This window comes from Mustela putorius, unplaced genomic scaffold (assembly GCF_011764305.1).
Source record: "Mustela putorius furo isolate JIRA1106 unplaced genomic scaffold, ASM1176430v1.1 tig00000224_pilon_pilon_pilon, whole genome shotgun sequence".
In the NCBI taxonomy this organism is placed as follows: Eukaryota; Metazoa; Chordata; class Mammalia; order Carnivora; family Mustelidae; genus Mustela; species Mustela putorius.
This window is the reverse complement of record NW_025421321.1, coordinates 11264207-11284592: the sequence shown is the minus strand read 5'-3', so window position 1 is coordinate 11284592 and position 20386 is coordinate 11264207. Positions and strand designations below refer to the sequence as shown.

General features: G+C 35.8%; 1 protein-coding gene across 3 annotated transcripts in view; it reads left to right on the top strand.

Annotated features, from left to right (window-relative positions):
* EIF5B (eukaryotic translation initiation factor 5B) overlaps nt 1-20386 on the top strand; it is an 80698-nt gene that overhangs the window by 25408 nt on the left and 34904 nt on the right. For all 3 annotated transcript variants that reach the window (XM_004753015.3, XM_013056362.2, XM_013056361.2), the window contains exons 2-7: nt 11613-11738; nt 11872-11956; nt 12568-13240; nt 14716-14933; nt 15302-15452; nt 20103-20201. In XM_004753015.3, coding sequence (XP_004753072.1) covers nt 11613-11738; nt 11872-11956; nt 12568-13240; nt 14716-14933; nt 15302-15452; nt 20103-20201 — 1352 coding nt within the window. The remainder of the gene's footprint in view (nt 1-11612; nt 11739-11871; nt 11957-12567; nt 13241-14715; nt 14934-15301; nt 15453-20102; nt 20202-20386) is intronic.

The window sequence follows — 20386 nt, the reverse complement described above, 5'->3', positions numbered from 1 at the left end:
AGCAGGAATTCAGCAACATAACAGGATATAAAATCAACATACAGAAATCAGTTGCATTTCTGTGCACTAACAATGAGACAGAAGAAAGAGAAATTAAAGTTGATCCCATTTACAGTTGTACCAAAACCCATGAGGAATAAACCTAACCAAAAGGCAAAGAATCTGTGCTTAGAAAACTACAGAAAAGTCGTGAAAGAAATTGAGGAAGACACAGAGAGTGGGAAAACGTTCCATGCTCATGGATTTGAAGAACAAATATTGTTCAAATGTCTGTGGTACCTAGAGCAGTCTGTACTATTGTACAATAGTGCAATAGTCTGTACTATAGTACAATAGTGCAATCCCTATCTCCTTTTAATTTGCATGTCTGTAATGACAAATGAGCATGTTATCTTTCTTTTTTTCATTTATCTGTCAAGTGGCTGTTAAGATATTTATTCATATTTTAATTGGATTCTTTTTATTGTTGATTTTTAAAAGTTTATTTTTCCATATTTTGGTACATGAGTACCAGTACTTGAGTATTTGAGCCAGTACTTGAGCCAGTAGTGTCTTGCAAATACAGGCATACCTTAGAGATACTGCACATTTGGTTCTAGACCAATGCAATAAAGCACATCAAATCAGTTTTTTGGATTCCTAGTACATATGAAAATTATGTTTATAGTATACTATATTGTGTGCAAACAATAGCATTGTGTCTAAGATGATGTATATATATTAACTTAAACATATTTCATTGCTAGATAATGCTAACCATCATCTGAGCTTTCAGCAATTCATAATTGTTTTGTTAGAATCTTGCCTTGATATCAGTGACTGCTGACTGATCACATTGGTTGATAGTTTCTGAAGTTTGGAGTGGCTGTGGCAGTTTCTTAGAAGACAACAGTAAGGTCTTTCGATTGACTCATGAATCCGTTTTCTGTGGCATGCAATGCTGTTTGGTAGCCTATTATTACTCACAGTAGAACTTTCAAAATTGCAACAAACCCTGTTGCTCCTTTATCAATGAAGTTTATGTAATACTCTGAATCTTTCATTGTCATTTCAACAGTCTTTGCAGCATCTTCACCAGGAGTAAATTCCATCTCAAGCGATCATTTCTTTGCTCATCTCTTAGCAGCAGCTCCATCTGTTAAAGGTTTTATTTCAGTTTTATCTTCAGGTTCCACTTCTAATTGTAGTTCTCTTTCTACCATCTGCAGTTACTTCCTTTACTGAGGTCTTGAACCCCTCAAAGTAATCCATGAAGGTTGGAATCATTTTAAATTCCTATTACTATTGATATATTTGATCCCTTCACATGAATGATAAATGTTTTTTTATTACCTAGAATGGTGGATCCTTTCCAGAAGGTTTTCAGTTTTCTTTGCTTAGATCCATCAGAGGAATCAGTCTATGGTAGGTATAGGCTAACAAAATGTATTTCTTACGTAATGAGACCTGGTAAGCCAAAATTATTCTGATCCATGAACTGCTATGAAATTTGTATATGGCATCTTCTATCATAAGGCTGTTTTGTCCACACTGAACACCTGTTGTTCAGTGTAGCCACCTTCAATAATGATCTAAGCTTGATCTTCTGAATGACTTGCCACAATTTCTACATCAGCACTTGCTGCTTCACCCTGCCCTTTCGTGTTACAGAGACGGCTTCTTTCCTTAGGAAACCTCATGAACCAGCCTCTGCTAGCTTCATACTTTTCTTCTCTAGTTTCCTCCCCTCTCTCAGCCTTAATAGGATGGAATAGAGTTAGGGCCTTCTTGATTAGTCTTTGGCTTAAGGGAGTGTTGTGGCTGGTTTCATCTTCCATCCAGGCCACTAAAACTTTCTCTGTATCAGTGATGCATGGTGGTTTCACTTTTTTTTTTTCTTTTTTAATCATTTGTGTGTTGACTGGAGAAGCACTCCTATTTAAGAACTTACGTTTTGCATTTACAACTTGGCTTACTGTTGGGTACAAGGGGCTTAATTTTCAGCCTGTCTTGGCTTTCAGCATACCTTTTTCACTGAACTTAATCACTTCTAGCTTTTGATTTAAAGTGAGAGATACCTTCCTTGAATACTTAAGAGGCTAATGTAGGGTTATCAATTGGCTTAATTTCAATATCGGTGTGTCTCAGAATAGGGAGTCCCAAAGAGAAGGAGAGATAGATACATATAGATGTAGATATCTATATATATGGTGGAAATGGCTGGTTGGGTCTGAACACAACATTTATTAAGTTTGCTGTCTTATGTAGTTGTGATTTGTGGTGCCTCAAAACATTTAAAATAGTGATGTCAAAGATCAAAGATCACTGTAACAAATATAATAATAATGTAAAGGTTTGAAATATTGTGATATTTACCAGAATGTGACACAGAGGCACAATGTGAGCAAGTGCTATTGGAAAAATACTCCAGGCAGTCTTGCCACAGCCCTTCAGTTTGTAAACAGTATCCATGAAGCCCTATAAAGGAAGGTGTGCTTGTATTTTCTCTTTCTCTTACTGTGTGGTTTGTGTTTTCATTTTCTTATCAGTAGCTTTCTAAACAGAAGTTTTAAATTTTAATAAAGTCTAAATTACCATTTTTTTCTCTTGTGAGTTCTGCTTTTGGTTTTTGTTTTATCTTTTTTTTTTTTTTTTTTTTGAGATTTTACTTACTTATTTGACAGCGAGAGAGGGAACACAAGCAGGGGGATGGGGGAGGGAGAAGCAGGCTTCCGGCTAGCAGGGCTCTGGGCAGGGCTCTGGGCAGGGCTCTGAGCAGGGCTCTGAGCAGGGCTCTGAGCAGGGCTTGGGACCCTGACCTGAGCCAAAGGCAGCCGCTTAACGACTGAGCCACCCAGGTGCCCCTGTTTTTTGTTTTATCTTAAACCTCATTTCCACACCCAAGATCAACAGATTTTGCATTTTTTTAAAACTCCATTGTCTTGATAGTAAGCTTTATAGTGAGTCTTGAAGTAGGGTAAAGTCCTCCAACTTTGTTCTTCAGTATTGTGTTGACTATTCAGTCTTTTGCGTTTCCATTTAATGTGTCAAGTCAGTTTGTTGATATTTGCAAAGCGGTTGAATCTGTAGATTAGAGTGAAAAGAATTGACAACTCTATTATCTTCTACTGCATGATCTTGGACCATTTTTTTGTTTGTTTAGGTCTTGATCTCTATTTCTTGTTTGTTGAGTATTTTTTATATGAATAGGTGTTAGGTTTCATAAAATTTATTTGGTGTGGCAGTTAATATCATACGTTTTTTTTTTCCCCATAGCCTGTTGATGTGGTTTATAACATTGCTTTTCTTGCATTCCTAAAGTAAATTCCTCTTGGTTTTGATATGTAATCTTTTTTTTTTGCACTTACTAAGCAGTTTATTTTATTAATTTTAAAAATTTTTAAATAAACATAAAATGTATTTTTATCCCCAGAGGTACAGGTTTGTGAATCCCCTTTACACATTTCACAGCACTCATCATAGCACATACCCTCCCTGATGTCCATATCCCCACTACCCTCTCCCATCCCCCCTCCCCCCAGCAACCCTCAGTCTGTTTTTTGAGATTGAGTCTTATGGTTTTCTCCCTCCCGATCCCATCTTCTTCTTCTTCTTTTTTTTTTTAATTTTTAATTTTTTATAAACATATAATATATTTTTATCCCCAGGGGTACAGGTCTGTGAATCACCAGGTTTACACACTTCACAGCACTCACCAAAGCACATACCCTCCCCAATGTCCATAACCCCACCCCCCTTCTCCCAACCCCCCTCCCCCCAGCAACCCTCAGTTTGTTTTGTGAGATTAAGAGTCACTTATGGTTTGTCTCCCTCCCAATCCCATCTTGTTGTAATCTTTTTTACATGTGGTTGGTTTGATAGTATTTTTTTTTTTTTGAGACTATTTGTACATGCAGATATTCATCTGTACCTTCTGTCTTTATCTAGTTTTGCTACTGAATAATACTGGCCTCAGTGTTCTGTTCTTTCTCCCTCCCTCCTGCCCTCTCCCCTTTCTCTCAGTTTCTCTCTCAAAAAAGTTTGTGAAGGATTGAAGTTAATTCTTCTTCTTCTTCTTCTTCTTCTTCTTTTTTTTTTTTTTTTTTTTTAGATTTTATTTATTTGACAGAGAGAATGCACACAGACGGGGGAGAAGCTCTGGTTCCCCACCAAGCAAGGAGCACAATGTGGGACTCAAGTCCAGGATCTGTGACCACAACCCGAGCCAAAGGCAGAGGCTTAACTGGCTCAGCCACCCAGGCATCCCTGAAGTTAATTCTTTAAATGTATCATAGAATTCATCAGTGAAGCTGTCTGGGCCTGGGTTTTTCTTAGTGGGAATCTTTTAAGTTAATGTTTCAGTTGCTTATTAAAGGTGAATTCAGATTTTCTGCTTTTCAGTCAGTTGTAGTAGTTTGTCTAGGAATTTGTCCATTTCATCTAAGTCATTGAATCTGTTGGCAAATAGTTGTTAACAGTATTTTTTTTTAAGATTTTGTTTATTTATTTGAGAGAGAGAACACAAGCAGGGGAGTGGAGAGAGGGAGAGAGAAGCAGACTTTCCTCTGTGCAGGGAGCCTGATGTGGGGCTTGATCTCAGGACCCTGGGATCAAGGTCCTGAGCTGAAGGCAGATGCTTAACAGTTGAGCTACCCAGGCACCCCAGCAGTATTTCTTGTATTCAGATCTTGCATATCTGAAACAAATTCCTATTGGTCATAGTGTATAACTCATTTTATACATTGATGGATTCAATTTGCTACTATTTTAGGATTTTTACATCTTTGTTTATGAGCGATACTGTAATTTTTTCTTTCATTGTTTCTGGTTTCGATTTTTGGGCAATGCTGGCCTCACAGAATGAGTTAGTAAGGCTCTGCTTTTATTTTCTAGAGATCGTGGAGAAATGGTATAATTTTTTTTCCTTAAGTGCTGTAATTCACCAGTAAAATTACTTGGGACTAGTGCTTTCTTTTGGAAGGTTATAAATTAGTGATTCAATGTGTTTACAAGATACAGGCCTTTAAGGTGAAATAAAGGATAGTATTATAGCTGTACATCAAAAGGATAAAGAAAAAAGATACTTTGAATAGTCTCTGTACACATGAATTGATAATTTTGATGAAATAGATTAAGTTCTCAAGGTGTTGAAACTCACCATGGTGAAATAGACAATTTGAAGAGCCTGATGATGCCTGTTAAGGAAGTGGAATTTATAATTTAAAATGTCCTGAAAAATAAATCTCCAGAATCCAACGGTTTTACTGGAGATTTCTACCAAGTATTTATAGAAGAATTAATAGCAGATCTGTATAATCGTTTCTGGAAAGTGGAAGAAGAGACCCTTCCAGATGTTTTTATGAAAGTAGTATTACCCTGATTTCAAAGCCAGTTGAAAGTGTGTGCACAAAAAAGAAAACTACAAGCTGAAATCCTCATAAATCTAGATCGCGTAAGTTGCTAGTGAAATATTGACAAATAGAATTGAGTACAACTACATTATGCACTTTACCAAGTGGAGTGAATTCAGGTGATGAAAGATATAGAAACTGATCAATGTAATACACCCCATTAACAGGTTAAAGAAGAAAAATTATTACACCAGGTGATGCATAAAACAGTTTTTCTATTTTTATTTGATACAGAAAGCTTTTGACAAAAATACATCACCCATTCAGAATATATCTCAAAAAATTAGAAATAAAGGGAAACTTTTTCAGTTTGAAAAGGGATCTACAAAAAGCCAGCAACTTACATATTTAGAGGTGAAAAACTCTTAAGTTTACTCTGAGATTGGAAATAAGGCAAGGATGTTTGCTTTCACCACTGATGTTCAGCATAGCACTAGTTGTATCCAGTGCAATAAAGAAAAAAGATATGAAGGAACACATCAGAAAGGAGTAAAACTGTTCTCATATGCAAACGGCATGATGCGTCGAGAAACTGTCCATTTTATTTATTTATTTATTTTAAAGATTTGATTGATTGATTTGTCAGAGAGCACAAGCTGGCAGAGTGGCAGGCAGAGGCAGAGAGGGAAGCAGGCTCCCTGCGGAGCAAGGATCCTGATGTGGGACTCGATCCCAGGACCCTGGGATCATGACCTGAGCTGAAGGCAGTGGCTTAACCAACTGAGCCACCCAGGTGTCCCGAAACTCAGTTTTAAAACTTTAGAACTAATAAGTGAGTTTAACAAGGTTGCAGTGTAACAGATCAACATAAAACCTAATCATATTTTTGTACATTAGTAATGAATATGTAGAAACTGAATTCTAAAATCTCCAATTATTTAAAAAACACTAGTTTTGTGAAAATTTCAAAACACTGATGGAAGAAATCCATGATGTAAATAAATGGAGAAACATACTGTCTTCCAGTCTATGAATATAACATAATGAAGGTGTTCTTTTCAAATCTCTTTGTATATAATTAATCAAATTTCTAAAACTGTGTATAATCAATACAATTTCTAAAATTCTAGCAAGACTTTTTTTTATAGATACATAGAAGTTTATTCTAAAATATATTTGAAAAGTCAAAGTTAAGAATAGGTAAAACAGTTCTCATAATAATAAAGGGAGAGAGTCATTCCACCTGATTTCAAAACTTACTATATAGGTCCATTAATCAGGATTGTTAATATCAGAGGGAGACACACACAGATCAGTAGAGCAGAATACAGGACTCAGGAATAGCCCTATGCAAGTACAGCTAAGTGATTTTTGACAAAAGCACAAAAGCAATTTAGTGTAGGATGGATACTTCAAAATGTAGCTGGAGCAGCTGAGTTCCCATAGGTTAAAAAAAAAGATTAAAATGGATCATAGATTTAAACATAAAACATTGAAGCACACAACTGTTAGAAGGTAACAGGTTTTATTTTCAAGTCCTAGAGCATGGTGAAAAATTCTTAGTCATGACACCAAAAGCATGATTCATAAAGAAAATTTTGATAAAGAGCATCTCATGAAAATTAAAATTTTTCCTTTGATTATAAAAACCCTGTTAAAAGATGAGCTACAGTCTGGAAGAAAATTTATATAAACCACATTTAACCAGTGAACATAAAACTAGTTCTCAAACATTCAGTCAATCCAATTATAAAATGGGTAAAGGATACAAACAGACATTTAACTAAATAGTACGTATGAATGGCAAGTAAATGCAGGAAAAAATGTTTTAATTACTCTAGCCTTTAAGGAAATGGAAATGGAAACTAGGATGAGATATCACCACATATCTGTTAGAGTATCTTGAACAGTAGCCGTAATATCAAATACTGGCTGGGATGTAGGACAAAAATGGACATCTCCATACATTGTGTTGTGAATATTAAATGGTAAACTCACTTTAGAAAATAGTTTGGGGGCACCTGGGTGGCTCAGTGGTTTAAGCCTCTGCCTTCGGCTCAGGTCATGGTCTCAGGATCCTGGGATTGAGCCCCCGCATCGGGCTCTCTGCTCAGCAGGGAGCCTGCTTCCCTTACTCTCTCTCTCTCTCTGCCTGCTTCTCTGCCTACTTGTGATCTCTATCTGTCAAATAAATAAATAAAATCTAAAAAAAAAAAAAAAAGAAAGAAAGAAAGAAAATAGTTTGGCTGTTTCTTAAAAATCTACGTATAACTTTTTTTTTTTAAAGATTTTATTTATTTATTTATTTATTTATTTATTTATTTAACGAGGACAGAAAGTGAGAGAGGGAATACATGCAGGGGAAGTGGGAGAGGGAGAAGCAGGCTTCCTGCCCAATATAGGAGCCCAATATAGGGCTCAATCCCAGGATGCTGGGATCATGACCTGAGCCGAAGGCAGACGGTTAACGACTGAGCCACCCAGGTGCCCCAGTCTACATATAACTTTTAATAGCTTTATTTTTTTAATTTTTTAAATATTTAACGTATTTTTATTTAACAGACAGAGGTCACAAGCAGGCAAAGAGGCAGAGTGAGAGGAGAAAGCAGGGTCCCTGCCGAGCAGAGAGCTGTACAAGGGGCTCAATTCCAGGACCCTGGGACCACAACCTGAGCCGAAGGCAGAGGCTTTAACCCACTGAGCCAACCAGGCGCCCCAATAGCTTTATTTTTTAAAGTCACTAAGTTAAAACATTTTTATTGTTTTGATAGAGGAATGTGGCCTGTGAAAACACAGTACAACAGAAAATGGCTTTTTATTTCTTTTAATCGGTAGTAAGTTTAGGATAAAGGATTAGGGGCTGTCATAGGAAATATTAATAGGAATGTTATAGCTTTGTTAAAGGGAAGAGTAAGTGGTTTGCAGAAAGGTATACCTATAGAAAAATACTTCTATAGAATCCATAAAGGTTTTAAAGCTTTTTTTACCCAGCATGACTAGATTTTAGATTTGAATCTTTGGTTTATTGAAATCTTAAAACTGTAGTTTGTAGTGGGCAGGTATAGAAGTAGTGCTGAGAGTGTAGGTATCAAGTTTCAACTGATAACTGTGTGTGTGTTACTTTCATTCCTGTCATTGTAATATCTTTGGCTTTTTAGGACATCTTCCTGAGTCTGGGGCAGTAACTTCTGTAAATATTGAAGGAACACTTCATAAACCCTTGTGGTTAAGACTTAAGTTGTGTTGTGTATCACTGATACATTTTGTTAGGTATGTTTAAATTTTTAGACAACTTCAGAAACATGATGATCTCCTATTTTTAAGGAAGGCAGCACAATTTTGGTGTCAGATTTGGGCCATGAGTTCCTGGTGTGCTATTTTCTAGTCTTTTGTAAATTCTTTTTTATCTTTGTCTTTAAGCTTAACTTCATAGAGTTGTTATGAGGAGTAAATGATACATAGTATATATAGTGGTTGATCAGCACAATGCTTTGATGTATGAAAAGCACTCAAAAACTATCAGTCTTGGGGTGCCTGTGGGTAGCTCAGTTGGTTAAGTGACTGCCTTCGGCTCAGGTCATGATCCTGAAGTCCCAGGATCGAGTCCAGCATTGGGCTCCCTGCTCAGCAGGGAGTCTGCTTCTCTCTCTGACCCACCCCCCTCTCATGCTCTCTCTCTCTTATTCTCTCTCTCTCTCTCAAATAAATAAAATAAAATTTTTAAAAGAAAGAAGCCATCAGTCTTTCATTACTAGCCAGAAGAAGCCTCAGACTCAACAGCATACAAAGGTAGTCCTATATACTGTTATCCTGGAGATGTTTGTTTCAGTAATATTTATCATAGAGATAAATAAAAACAAATGACTGCTATGGAAATCTAGCTAGTCATAAGCTATTCTGATAAGACGAATTTAGTTCAGGTGAGAGCTGACAGATTTTTGGAGGTGAGGTGCCAAGCTTCTGTCATTAGCCATCTTCCCATTGCACCTTGTTTTTAGAAGCTTCTGTGGTGTGAAACACTGGCAGAGATGCCTTTGGAGATAGTGCTGGTTGATACTTGGCCAGGCTTAGATTTCTGTTATGGAATGGGACCTAAGGGATAGTTCTTGATTCTTTCCCATCTACATACAACATATCGAATTGGTCACTTAAATGCTGCTGATTGATCCCCTCAATATGTATCTTACATCATTTTGCCTGCCACTGCTGCAAGTCAGGTTCATTATTTCTCATTATAAATAACTATAAAAGCTCTCTAACTAGTTGGGATTCTAGTCTTCCACTCATACCAGAGGTAGATTTCTAAAGATTTTAATTATTTATTTGATAGAGAGAGATTACAAGTAGGCAGAGAGGCAGGCAGAGAGAGAGGAAGGGAAGCAGGCTCCTGCTGAGCAGAGAGGCTGACGTGGGGCTCCATCTCAGAACCCTGAGATCATGACCTGAGCCGAAGGTAGAGGCTTTAACCCACTGAGCCACTGCCCTCGACTAGAGGTAGCTTTCTAAAATTCAAATTTAGTTATGTAAGGAGAGTTAATAGTCTGTTACTGTGGAATCAGAACTTTTGGGTTCAAATCCCATCTCTGCCTTGTGTGATCCTAGGTGAATTCTCCCAGCCTTGGTTTCTACATTTATTAAAAAGGGTAACTACTCAAATTGGGCCCACAGTCTCTTGGAAAGATTGCTGAAAATACCGTGTCTAGTTCCCATCCTGTTCCTGGGTCCCTTGATCTTAGGTTGGGTCAGGAAGTCCATAACTTACGAAAAATGTCTCAGTTGGTTCAGATACCCTTTTATGAGTCTTCTTAAAACATCATGTACTTCATCTTTAGGTTTTTATACTTCTTGTGTCTGATATATGCATACCTGCTTTGTCCAGCTCCTTCAGTACTTGGTTCCAGGCTTGTCCTCTGCTAGGAAGTGTCTGACTTTCTGATTGTGGGTTTCATGCTTCAGGAAGTCCTCTCCAATGCAGTAGTTCAGTGTTATATAACTTTCTCAAGTACACTATCTAAAATATAAGACAAAAGAATTAGTTCTGGATAGCTATTATAAAAGCATAAATTCCTTCATTTCTTGGCATTTTGCAGTTCCTGTTTTATTGATTTGCTGTTTTCTTCTAAGATCCTTGAGAATAAATTTTGTATCCTCATTGTTTTTATTAATCTTAAAATTATATTTATCATAGACCTAAAAGTTATTCTCAAGAAATTTTCTTTACTGAAATGAAGCATCTTTATAACAAGGTATGCAAAGTGGAGGGTCATGTTGCATGAAGTCTTTGTTTTCTTTGTTCTTTTTCTTAAGATTGTATTTATTTGTCAGAGAGAGAGAGGGTGAGCATACAAGCAGGGGGAGTTTAAGGCCGAGGGAGAAGCAGGCTCTCCACTAAGCAAGGAGCCCGAAACGGGACTCAATCGCAGGACCCTGGGATCATGGTATGAGCCAAAGGCACATACTTAACCGATTGAACCACCCAGGCGTCTCAAAAGTTTTTGTTTTCTTACTGTATCATTTATTTGGATTCACCTACCTTTCATACTTGTACATTTCAGACTGACTGACCTCCTTGGTTTTCTGTAGTTTAAACTGAAACATAATTTGGTTTATTCCAGTATATGAAGGTGAGGACACTGTGGGATGGAACTGGAAATGAAACCAAGAATATAAAAGATTATGAGCAGATTTGGTTCTGGGTTTTGGATATTTTATGTGTTTTATTTAGTAAATCATTCCTGATTCATTTAGATTTGGATGTGTGGTCATGTTTTGCTCAAGGCATTCAAACTTTGTGCATCTTAGTTTTCCTGTTGGCAAAATGAGATAATAGACTAGATGGTCTCTAAAGTTCTTTCCTGCTCTAAAATTTCTACTATTCCAAGTCGAAATGAATAGCTCTTCTAATATTTAGGTGTTGCTATTAATAATAAAATAATAATACTTGGTTTTATTGTTTAATCTCTCTCCATTTTATAAATAATTTGTCTCAGGCACACATCAAAAAACTTCGGTATCAACAAAAGTTAATTTCCTTTCCTTGTTACCTCGATTTTCCTGGAGCTGTTCATTATAGTTCTTTCTGATTTGAGTGTAACTTTATTGAAACAGATGCAGGGAGGCTGATTGGTTAGTAGATATAATTCGGATATTCTCATCAAAGAACTTGCCAAATGATTTTTCTCAGTGGACTGCTAATACATGAGAAAAAGCAAAATGTGATGTTAATGTGATAGATTGTTTTGCTCTTGAGTAACATTTAGGTCTTCTTTGTTTTCATTTAAGTGCCAAGGATGACATTGATCTTGATGCCTTGGCTGCAGAAATAGAAGGAGCTGGTGCTGCCAAAGAACAGGAACCTCAAAAGTCAAAGGGGAAAAAGAAAAAGGATAAAAGAAAGCCAGACTTTGAGTAAGTATTTCAAATATATTTGATTTCTATAAGTTTTGGTATGAGATTGACCTATTAAGCTAATTCAGTGCCTTGTAATTAGATTTTAATCCTTTAATCCTTTAATTTTAATCAGATTTTAATCCTTTTCTAGTGAAGATGATATCCTGAAAGAACTGGAAGAATTGTCTTGGGAAGCTCAAGGCATCAAAGGTGACAGAGAAAGTGCTGCAGTAAAGGTGAAAAACAGACCATTGTTACCTATTTTGTGTCGGGAGCTGCTGTTGTAAGCTTTTGAGCAGTGTGAATATGTTTAAAGTTTCTATAAATTCTGATGCCAAAGAGGGAAAGGAAATAATGTGTTTTAAAACCTTTCACAGATTTAAGAACATTTTATTTGGGAATTTAAAGGTATTTTGTAGTATGTTGCCTAGTCATAAAATTGGTACATTGGAGATAGAACGTTTCTCATCTCCAGTGTTCTGTGTTCATTGTTTTTCATTCTTTGAATTTGGATAGCCTCAGATAATGGGAAAGTGATAGGCATGTTTTTTCCTTTCAGTTTCCTCATAGGCTCTGTATGCCATGTGAGAAGGTAATGAATGTGAACTGATGATTAGTACTTCAGAGCACCTGGATTTTGAAATTTACAGTGAATGTCAAATGTGCCTGAGGCCTAGGCTAGCTTCTGGTATTTGGTTGAGTTTTATATTCTTATAGAAAGGACCTTATTTTGAAGTTGTTTTGAGAGTCTTTTCTATGTGTACTTAGTAAAATACGTGATTAAGAAGTCTATTATTTAAAAAAAATAAAATGTAACTTAAAATTTTTAACAATGGAAATTTTTTAGCCAACAGAAAATAATGAAGAAGAATCCATCTCAAAGCAAGATAAAAAAAAGAAAGGACAGAAAGGCAAAAAACAAAGTTTTGATGATAATGATAGTGAAGAATGGGAAGATAAAGATTCAAAATCAAAAAAGACCGCAAAGCCAAAAGTGGAAATGTACTCTGGGAGTGATGATGATGATGATCTTAATAAACTTTCTAAAAAAGCTAAAGGGAAAGCTCAGAAATCAAATAAAAAGGGGGATGGATCAGAAGAAGATGAGGATAATAGTAAGAGAGTTAAAGAGCGTTCCAGAGTAAATTCTTCAGGTGAAAGTGGTGATGAATCAGATGAATTTATGCCATCTAGAAAAGGACAGAAAAAAAATCAAAAAAATAAGCCAGGTCCTAATGTGGAGAGTGGGAATGAAGACGATGACTCCTCCTTCAAAATTAAGACAGTGGCCCAAAAGAAGGCAGAAAAGAAAGAACGTGAAAGAAAAAAGCGAGATGAAGAAAAAGCAAAACTGCGGAAGCTGAAAGAAAAAGAAGAGCTAGAGACTGGGAAAAAAGATCAGAGTAAACAACAATCTCAAAAGAAATCTGAAGAAGAAGCTGTAAAATCCAGAGTGACCCTTGATATTGGAGCAATCCCTGCCTCTGAAGAGAAAGGAGAGACTCCTACAGCTGCTGAAGGTTGGTAATATTACCAAGGAAAGGGTTGAAGGCTTGGATTGATAGTCTGAGTTTTGCCCCAGAGTCCTATTGTTTTTTGCCCTTGGTTGTACAGGGACTTAAATTATAAGAAGAAGACTTGTAAAAGTTATATCTAAGTACTTTTGATTTCCATTGTTAAACATTTGTATTGTATAAAATATCTTTAAAATAGTTTGTGTACAGAGTAGGATTTTTTTTTAAGAATTTCACTGTGAAAACAGTTTTGCTGCTGATGAAGACTGGAAGTTGGCTAATGATAAGTTTATTCCTTTTGATATCTCAGTGTCAGGTAATAATTCTTTCTTGTTTCAAGGTTTTTTTTGTTTTTTTTTTTTTACTTTTATAAATACTTTCCTGTTTTTAAAAACCCAATTCAGTCTATGAAATAGAAAAGTAAAAACATCCTAAAATTAGTTAACATCTTAAGCAACATGAGCCAGGTTTTTATGCCAAAACCAATTAACGAAAAATAAGTTTTCTAGCTAAAATCCTCCTCCTTCAGAAGGAGAATAAAGATCAAGTGATTCACATAGGTTTTTTTTAGACTAGAAAGCTTTTAATGGAAAAATTGACCTACCTTTTTTAACCAAATTTTTATTGTCTGGACATCTTTGAGGAGTAACACCACAAGAAGCTTCATAAACTTTAGCTCTTGAAATATAATGTCTTTTTTATTTTGTCCTAATATCCCCTTAAGGTTGGCATCATTCCTATCATCCCCATTTTGTAAAGGCAAAACTAGCTACAGAATTTAGGCAGGAATTCAGATATCATGGATTAAGAGATACATTAAATACAGTGTATTTGGGGCGCCTGGGTGGCTCAGTGGGTTTCAGGTCATGATCTCAGGGTCCTGGGATCGAGTCCCGCATCGGGCTCTCTGCTCAGCAGGGAGCCTGCTTCTCTCTCTCTCTCTCTCTCTCTCTCTCTCTGCCTGCCTCTCCATCTACTTGTGATTTCTCTCTGTCAAATAAATAAATAAAATCTTAAAAAAAAAAATACAGTGTATTTTCTTCCTGCTGTCAGGATCCTCCTGTCTTCTTGGATACTGCAGGACCATTTAGAGCAATACCAGTATTGTAGGCTTCTAAGGAGGCAGCTGGGTGGTTTGATTATTCTATCCTGGGTACCCCCTTGATAGACCTTACCTTGCTGCTGGCATCAGCCTTGGCCCAATATGGTCTTTGAATTCTGGGGTTTGCATATAACTGTTTTAGGAAACAACTTTTTTATTATTTTTTTTAAGATTTTACTTATCTGACAGAGTGTACGTAAGCAGGAGCAGCAGCAGAAGGAGAGGGAGAAGCCAAATCCCTGCAGAAGAGGGGGAGCCCAATGTGGGACTTGATCCCAGCACCCTGGGATCATGACCTGACCTGCTTAACCATCTGAGCCACCCAGGTATCCAGGAAACAACTTTTAAAAAACACTTTGCCTCTATTCTTTTTTGGTAGATGACAATGAAGGAGACAAAAAGAAAAAAGATAAGAAGAAAAAAAAAGGAGAAAAGGAAGAAAAAGAGAAAGAGAAGAAAAAAGGACCTAGCAAAGCCACAGTAAAAGCTATGCAAGAAGCTCTGGCTAAGCTTAAAGAAGAAGAAGAACGACAGAAGAGAGAAGAGGAGGAACGCATAAAGCGGCTTGAAGAGTTAGAAGCTAAGCGTAAAGAAGAGGTATGTTTTCATGAAGTTTTGTATAACTTCAAGTCTCTGGTCTGTAAGATATTGTTAACCTTTTAATTCTAAGTGTCATAGTTGTAATTCAGTTATGTTATTATTCTGAGACAAACAAAATGAAGCAATCCAGAAAATCTTACCTTTTTCCTCAGATGCAGAAATTGGTTACTATCCTTGCCAATACTTAGTCTACTTCCTGATATTAATACTTACCATGTACAACCATTAAAATATTCATTTGGGTATTCCTAATGTAATACTTTACATGTATCTTAAGAGCTTTATATTTGAGTTTGGGTTCTTTTCATTTAAATTTTATAATTATGCCAATATAATTTTTGTCTTATTTATGTACTCTTATGCAGGAAAGACTAGAACAAGAAAAGAGAGAAAGGAAAAAGCAAAAAGAGAAAGAAAGAAAAGAACGCCTAAAAAAAGAGGGGAAACTTTTAACTAAATCCCAGAGAGAAGCCAGAGCCAGAGCTGAGGCTACCCTTAAACTTCTACAAGCTCAGGGTAAGTAGTATTTTTAATTAACTGAATAGTCTAGAAGCTTCTGGCATACAGCTATAGGTCTGTGATGGAAAAGGGAATTGAATTAAGTCAGAAAAGAAAATGCTGTGGAAAAAGTCAAATAATAATTAAAGAATAGGGATACCGGGCTGGTTCAGTTGGTAGAACATGCAACTCAGTCTCAGGATCATGAGTTAAAGCCCCACACTAGGTGTAGGGCTTACTTTTTAAAAAAATAAATTAAAAAATAAAGAATAGGTTAGATAAATAGATTATTCTGGGAAATGACTTCTGTAAAATGTACTCTAAACACACTGTTTTACTTGTATTTTGCTTTAGTATGTATCTTTAACAAATACTTCTTAATGCTAAGTAGAGTTTGTATTATATAAACATAATTCCTTGACAGCATTTGGCTTTCTATGTTTAATTTTTCCCATTATCTGTAAAATGTTTTTAATAATTGATTTGTTCAAACCAGGATCCAAATTAGATCCACACATTGCATTTGGTTGATATATCTGGCTCTCACTGATACCACTACCTATTCTTGTTTTTGGCATACCCTTTATTAGTCACAGATACTGGATTATTCTTAAAAATTTCTCATATTCTGGATTTATATGATGCCGTTTTCCTGGTGTCAGCTAATAGACATTCTGTTCCTTATAATTTCTTAGATATAGCAGCTTGACTTCTTCCAAGTGGTGGTGTGTATTTCATATTGCCTCATGTCAGGAGGCATGTGATCTGGTTGTCTCACTTCTAGTGGTGTCAGTATTGATCATTGGGTTTAGGTATTGGCACCTCTGTCTATTATATAAGTACTCCACTGACTTTTTCTAATAATAACTTAATATTCAGCCTAATAATTTAATGTCCAGCTGGTGATCGTTGCAGAGTTTTGATATTCTGTCATTTCTTCTACACTTATTAGCATTCTTTTAAAGAAAAGCTTTCCCTGAAATGTAATTCATGCAGAAAAGCTAGAATAAATGCTTAATTCTTATACTTCATTAATTTTCAGAATAATAAATTAGTGTCTTAGCAACTTCAGAGGTGATCAATGAGTGTAATTTTGTTTTTTGGATGTATATCATTTTCTGCTATTGGGGTTTTATGTAATTACATGGTTTTATCTCATAAAGTCATTCATGTTTTTGTAATTACATGGTTTTATCTCATAAAGTCATTCATGTTCCATCTTTGGCCAGCCCGAGCTCATTCAGGTTGGTTCCTTTGAGTTTTCCTACAAGACTACAGTATTCTTAGACCTCTTCCTTGCTTTCCAATACAAGTTATCTAAGTAAAGTTTTATGGAATAGTTTGACTTGCACTTATGAGGTTAGATGAGAAAAAAAATTTTTTTAAGATTTTATTTCAGAGAGCAAGTGCAATCATGAGGGGGAGAGTGGAGGGAGAAGCAGACCCCCCACTAAGCAGGGAGCCTGATGATAGACTCGATCCCAGGACCTGAATCGAAGGCAGGCATTTAACCGACTGAGCTAACCCATGAGTCCAGGAGGAAGTCTTACTGAAAATTAGAAAGTATCTTGAATTTGGAAAAAAAATCAAAAAGGAAAGTACAACATATTAAAGTTTGTGGGATGTAGCTAAAGCAATGCTCAGAGGGGAATTTGTAGTAGTAAATGCTTGCTTTAGAAAAAAAAGGTCAAATCGATAGTCTAAGCTTCCCATCTTAAACTAAAAAAATAAGAGAGCAAAGTAAGCAAAAAGAAGAAAGTATAGAAAACAGTGCAGTATAAAACAAGACTAATAGAGAATCATTGAAACCAGAAGTTAGTACCTTGAAAATATCAATAAAATTTGATGAACTAGACCAGCTAACAAAGAAAGGAGACAAGGCACATATTACCGATACTGGGAGGAAAGAATGGGGAGGAATAACATCATTACAGATATTAAAATGGTAAGGCAGTACTGTGAACAATTCTATGCTAATAGATTCAAAAGCTTAGATAAAATAGGGCTATTCCTTAAAAGATATAAACTATCAAAACACATAAACATTTTCCTGGGAATGAAGGCTGGCTCAGTTTTGAGAATGAGTAAATATATTTAAAGAAGAAAAAGTACATCATCTTATGGATATAGAAAAGTCATTTAACAGAATTCAGCATCCATGTATGATAGAAATTCACAAACTGGAAATAGAAAAGCCCCTTATTTGCTAAAGAGAGCTACATAGAAATATTCAACCATTGTACTTAATGATGAATTATAGATGTTAAATCTTAATATTGTAATTACAACAAGGTGTCCACTCTTACACAATCATTCCATGTTGTACTGAACATCCTAGTGTGGGCAATTAGAAAAAAAAAAAAGTTAAAGACATACAGATTGGAAAAAGTAAAACTCTATTCACAGATGATAGCTGCCTACATAGAGAATACCATGGAATCTAGAACTAAAAAAACCCCACAAAATGCTACAACTAATAATTAACAAGGTTATAGATAGGGCCAGTATGCAAATATCAATTGTATATCTGTATGCTAGTAGTTAACAGCTGAAAATCTAAACAGTATTATTTGTAGTAGCACCCCCAAAGTAAATTGAAATTCTTCAATATAATTCTAGTATTTGTGGGATCTATATGCTGAAAACTATAAAAACATGAAAATAAGGAGAAATGTTGCATTCACAATTGGAAAACTTGATACTGTTAAGATTATCGGTTCTCCAAAATGACCTTTAGAATCAGTGCAATCACAGTCAAACTTTCAGCAGGATATTTTGTGAACGTATGAAAAGGTGAAGGAGTTAGAATGGCCAAAATACTGTTGGAAATAATATACTTGGAGTACTCAAATGTCTGATTTCAACATTTACTATTAACCCATGTTAATCAGTACAGGGTGATACTGGCAAAAGCAGCAATAAAGACAGATTAATAGAATTGTCTGTGTACGGTCAGCTTTGGGGAAAAGGCAGTTTAGTATGTAAAATACAGTGTTAGCAACAACTGTTGCTGGAACAGTTGGGTGTCTAGATGCAAAAACAAAAACCCAAAAGCCTAGTCCTAAATCTCACACATTATATAAAAATTAACTCAAAAGGATCGTAAATCTGAATCTGCAATACAACTACAAAACTTTAGGGGGGAAATAGTAGAAAATCTTTCTGATCTTGTGTTAGTGCTTAGTTTAACTTAAAAAGCATAATTCATAAAAGGAACGTATTTGGGGAAGTCCAGTTAAAAATTGCTCTGCAGAAGACATCACTGAGAGTCAATTCAAAGACAATACCTGCAAACCACATATCTGACAAGGATTAATATGCACAATATGTGAAGCTAACTCAGTATTCAACAATAAGAAGAGCAACAGCTGTATTTAAAAATGGGCAAAAGACTTAATGAGACGCCTGGGTGGCTCAGTTGGTTGAGCAGCTGCTTTCGGCTCAGGTCATATCCCAGTGTCCTGGGATCGAGTCCCACATCGGGCTCCTTGCTCGGCAGGGAGCCTTCTTCTCCCTCTGACTCTGCCTGCCTCTCTGCCTGCGTGTGCTCACTCTCTCTCTCTCTCTCTCTGACAAATAAATAAATAAAATCTTTAAAAAAAAAAAAAAAAAAGACTTGAACAGAACTATAGGCAGTGAAAAGAATGTTTAACATTAGTCATTAGGGAAATTCAAATTAAGACCACAGATATCATTATATATTTATTGAAATACATAAATTTTGAAAACTTACTTTTTCTGGCAAGTATGCAGAACAGTTGGAACTCATCTACCTTACTGGTTGAAATGCAAAACTGTAAAGTCAATTTGGAAAACAGTTGGGAGTTTCTTATAAAATTAAATACGTATTTATCTAATGTCCCATCATTCCTGCTCCAAAATACTTACCCCAGAGAAATGTTCACACAGAAACCTGCATATATATGTTTGTAGGAGCTTTATCCATAATTGTCAAAAACTGGAAAAAACTCAAATCATCTTCAGTTGTCTACAGAATAATGAAACTATAGTATATTCGTGCAATGGAATGCAGTAGAAAGAACTGAAGTATTAGTACATACAACAGTTAGTACATATAACAATGAGGATGACTCTAAAATCTTTTATGATGACAACAGCCCAGACTATAAAGTTTCATTTCTGTGACATTTTGGAAAAAACAAATCTTTTGAGATAGAAAACAGATCAGTGGTTGGCAGGAGCAAAGGATGTAAGTAGGGTTTGATTACATAGAACAGCACAGGATGATAGGATTGTTCTGCATCTTCACTGTGTTTAATAACTCTGCACATTTTTCAAAAGTCCCAGAACTGGACACTAAGAAAGTAGTACTTTAGTTTATGTAAATTTTCAAACTCCTTATGTAAAAATGAGATTTTTCCATGAATGTATATATTTCTGAGGTGAATAATATATCTTTTTATTATTATTATTATTTGTCAGAGATAGAGCGCGTATGAGCACAAGCATGAAAAGTGGCAGGCAGAGGGAGAAGCAGAGTCCCCTGATGTGTGACTCGATTCCAGGACCCTGGGATCATGCCCTAAGCCGAGGGCAGACTCTTAAGTGACTAAGCCACCCAGACTTCCCTGAAATGTTATCTTTTTAAGTAGCATTTCTGAGATACACAAATAGCATAAATCTGAAGTTTTCATTTTTATCCCTTAGGTGTTGAAGTGCCATCAAAAGACTCTTTGCCAAAGAAGAGGCCAATTTATGAAGATAAAAAGAAGAAAAAAACATTACAGCAGCTAGAAAATAAAGAAGGTTTGTATACAAAGTGACCTGTGATTTAAAAATAATTTTATTTGCCTTTTTCCTATAATCTTCAAAACAGTATCTTTTAAAAAGAAACCACAAATATTGAAACTTATTTCCTGTACTTTGTTTCTTATTATTGTTAACCATTCTCAACTGATTTCAATGACAGGTTAATGGAAAAGTGCTTTTGT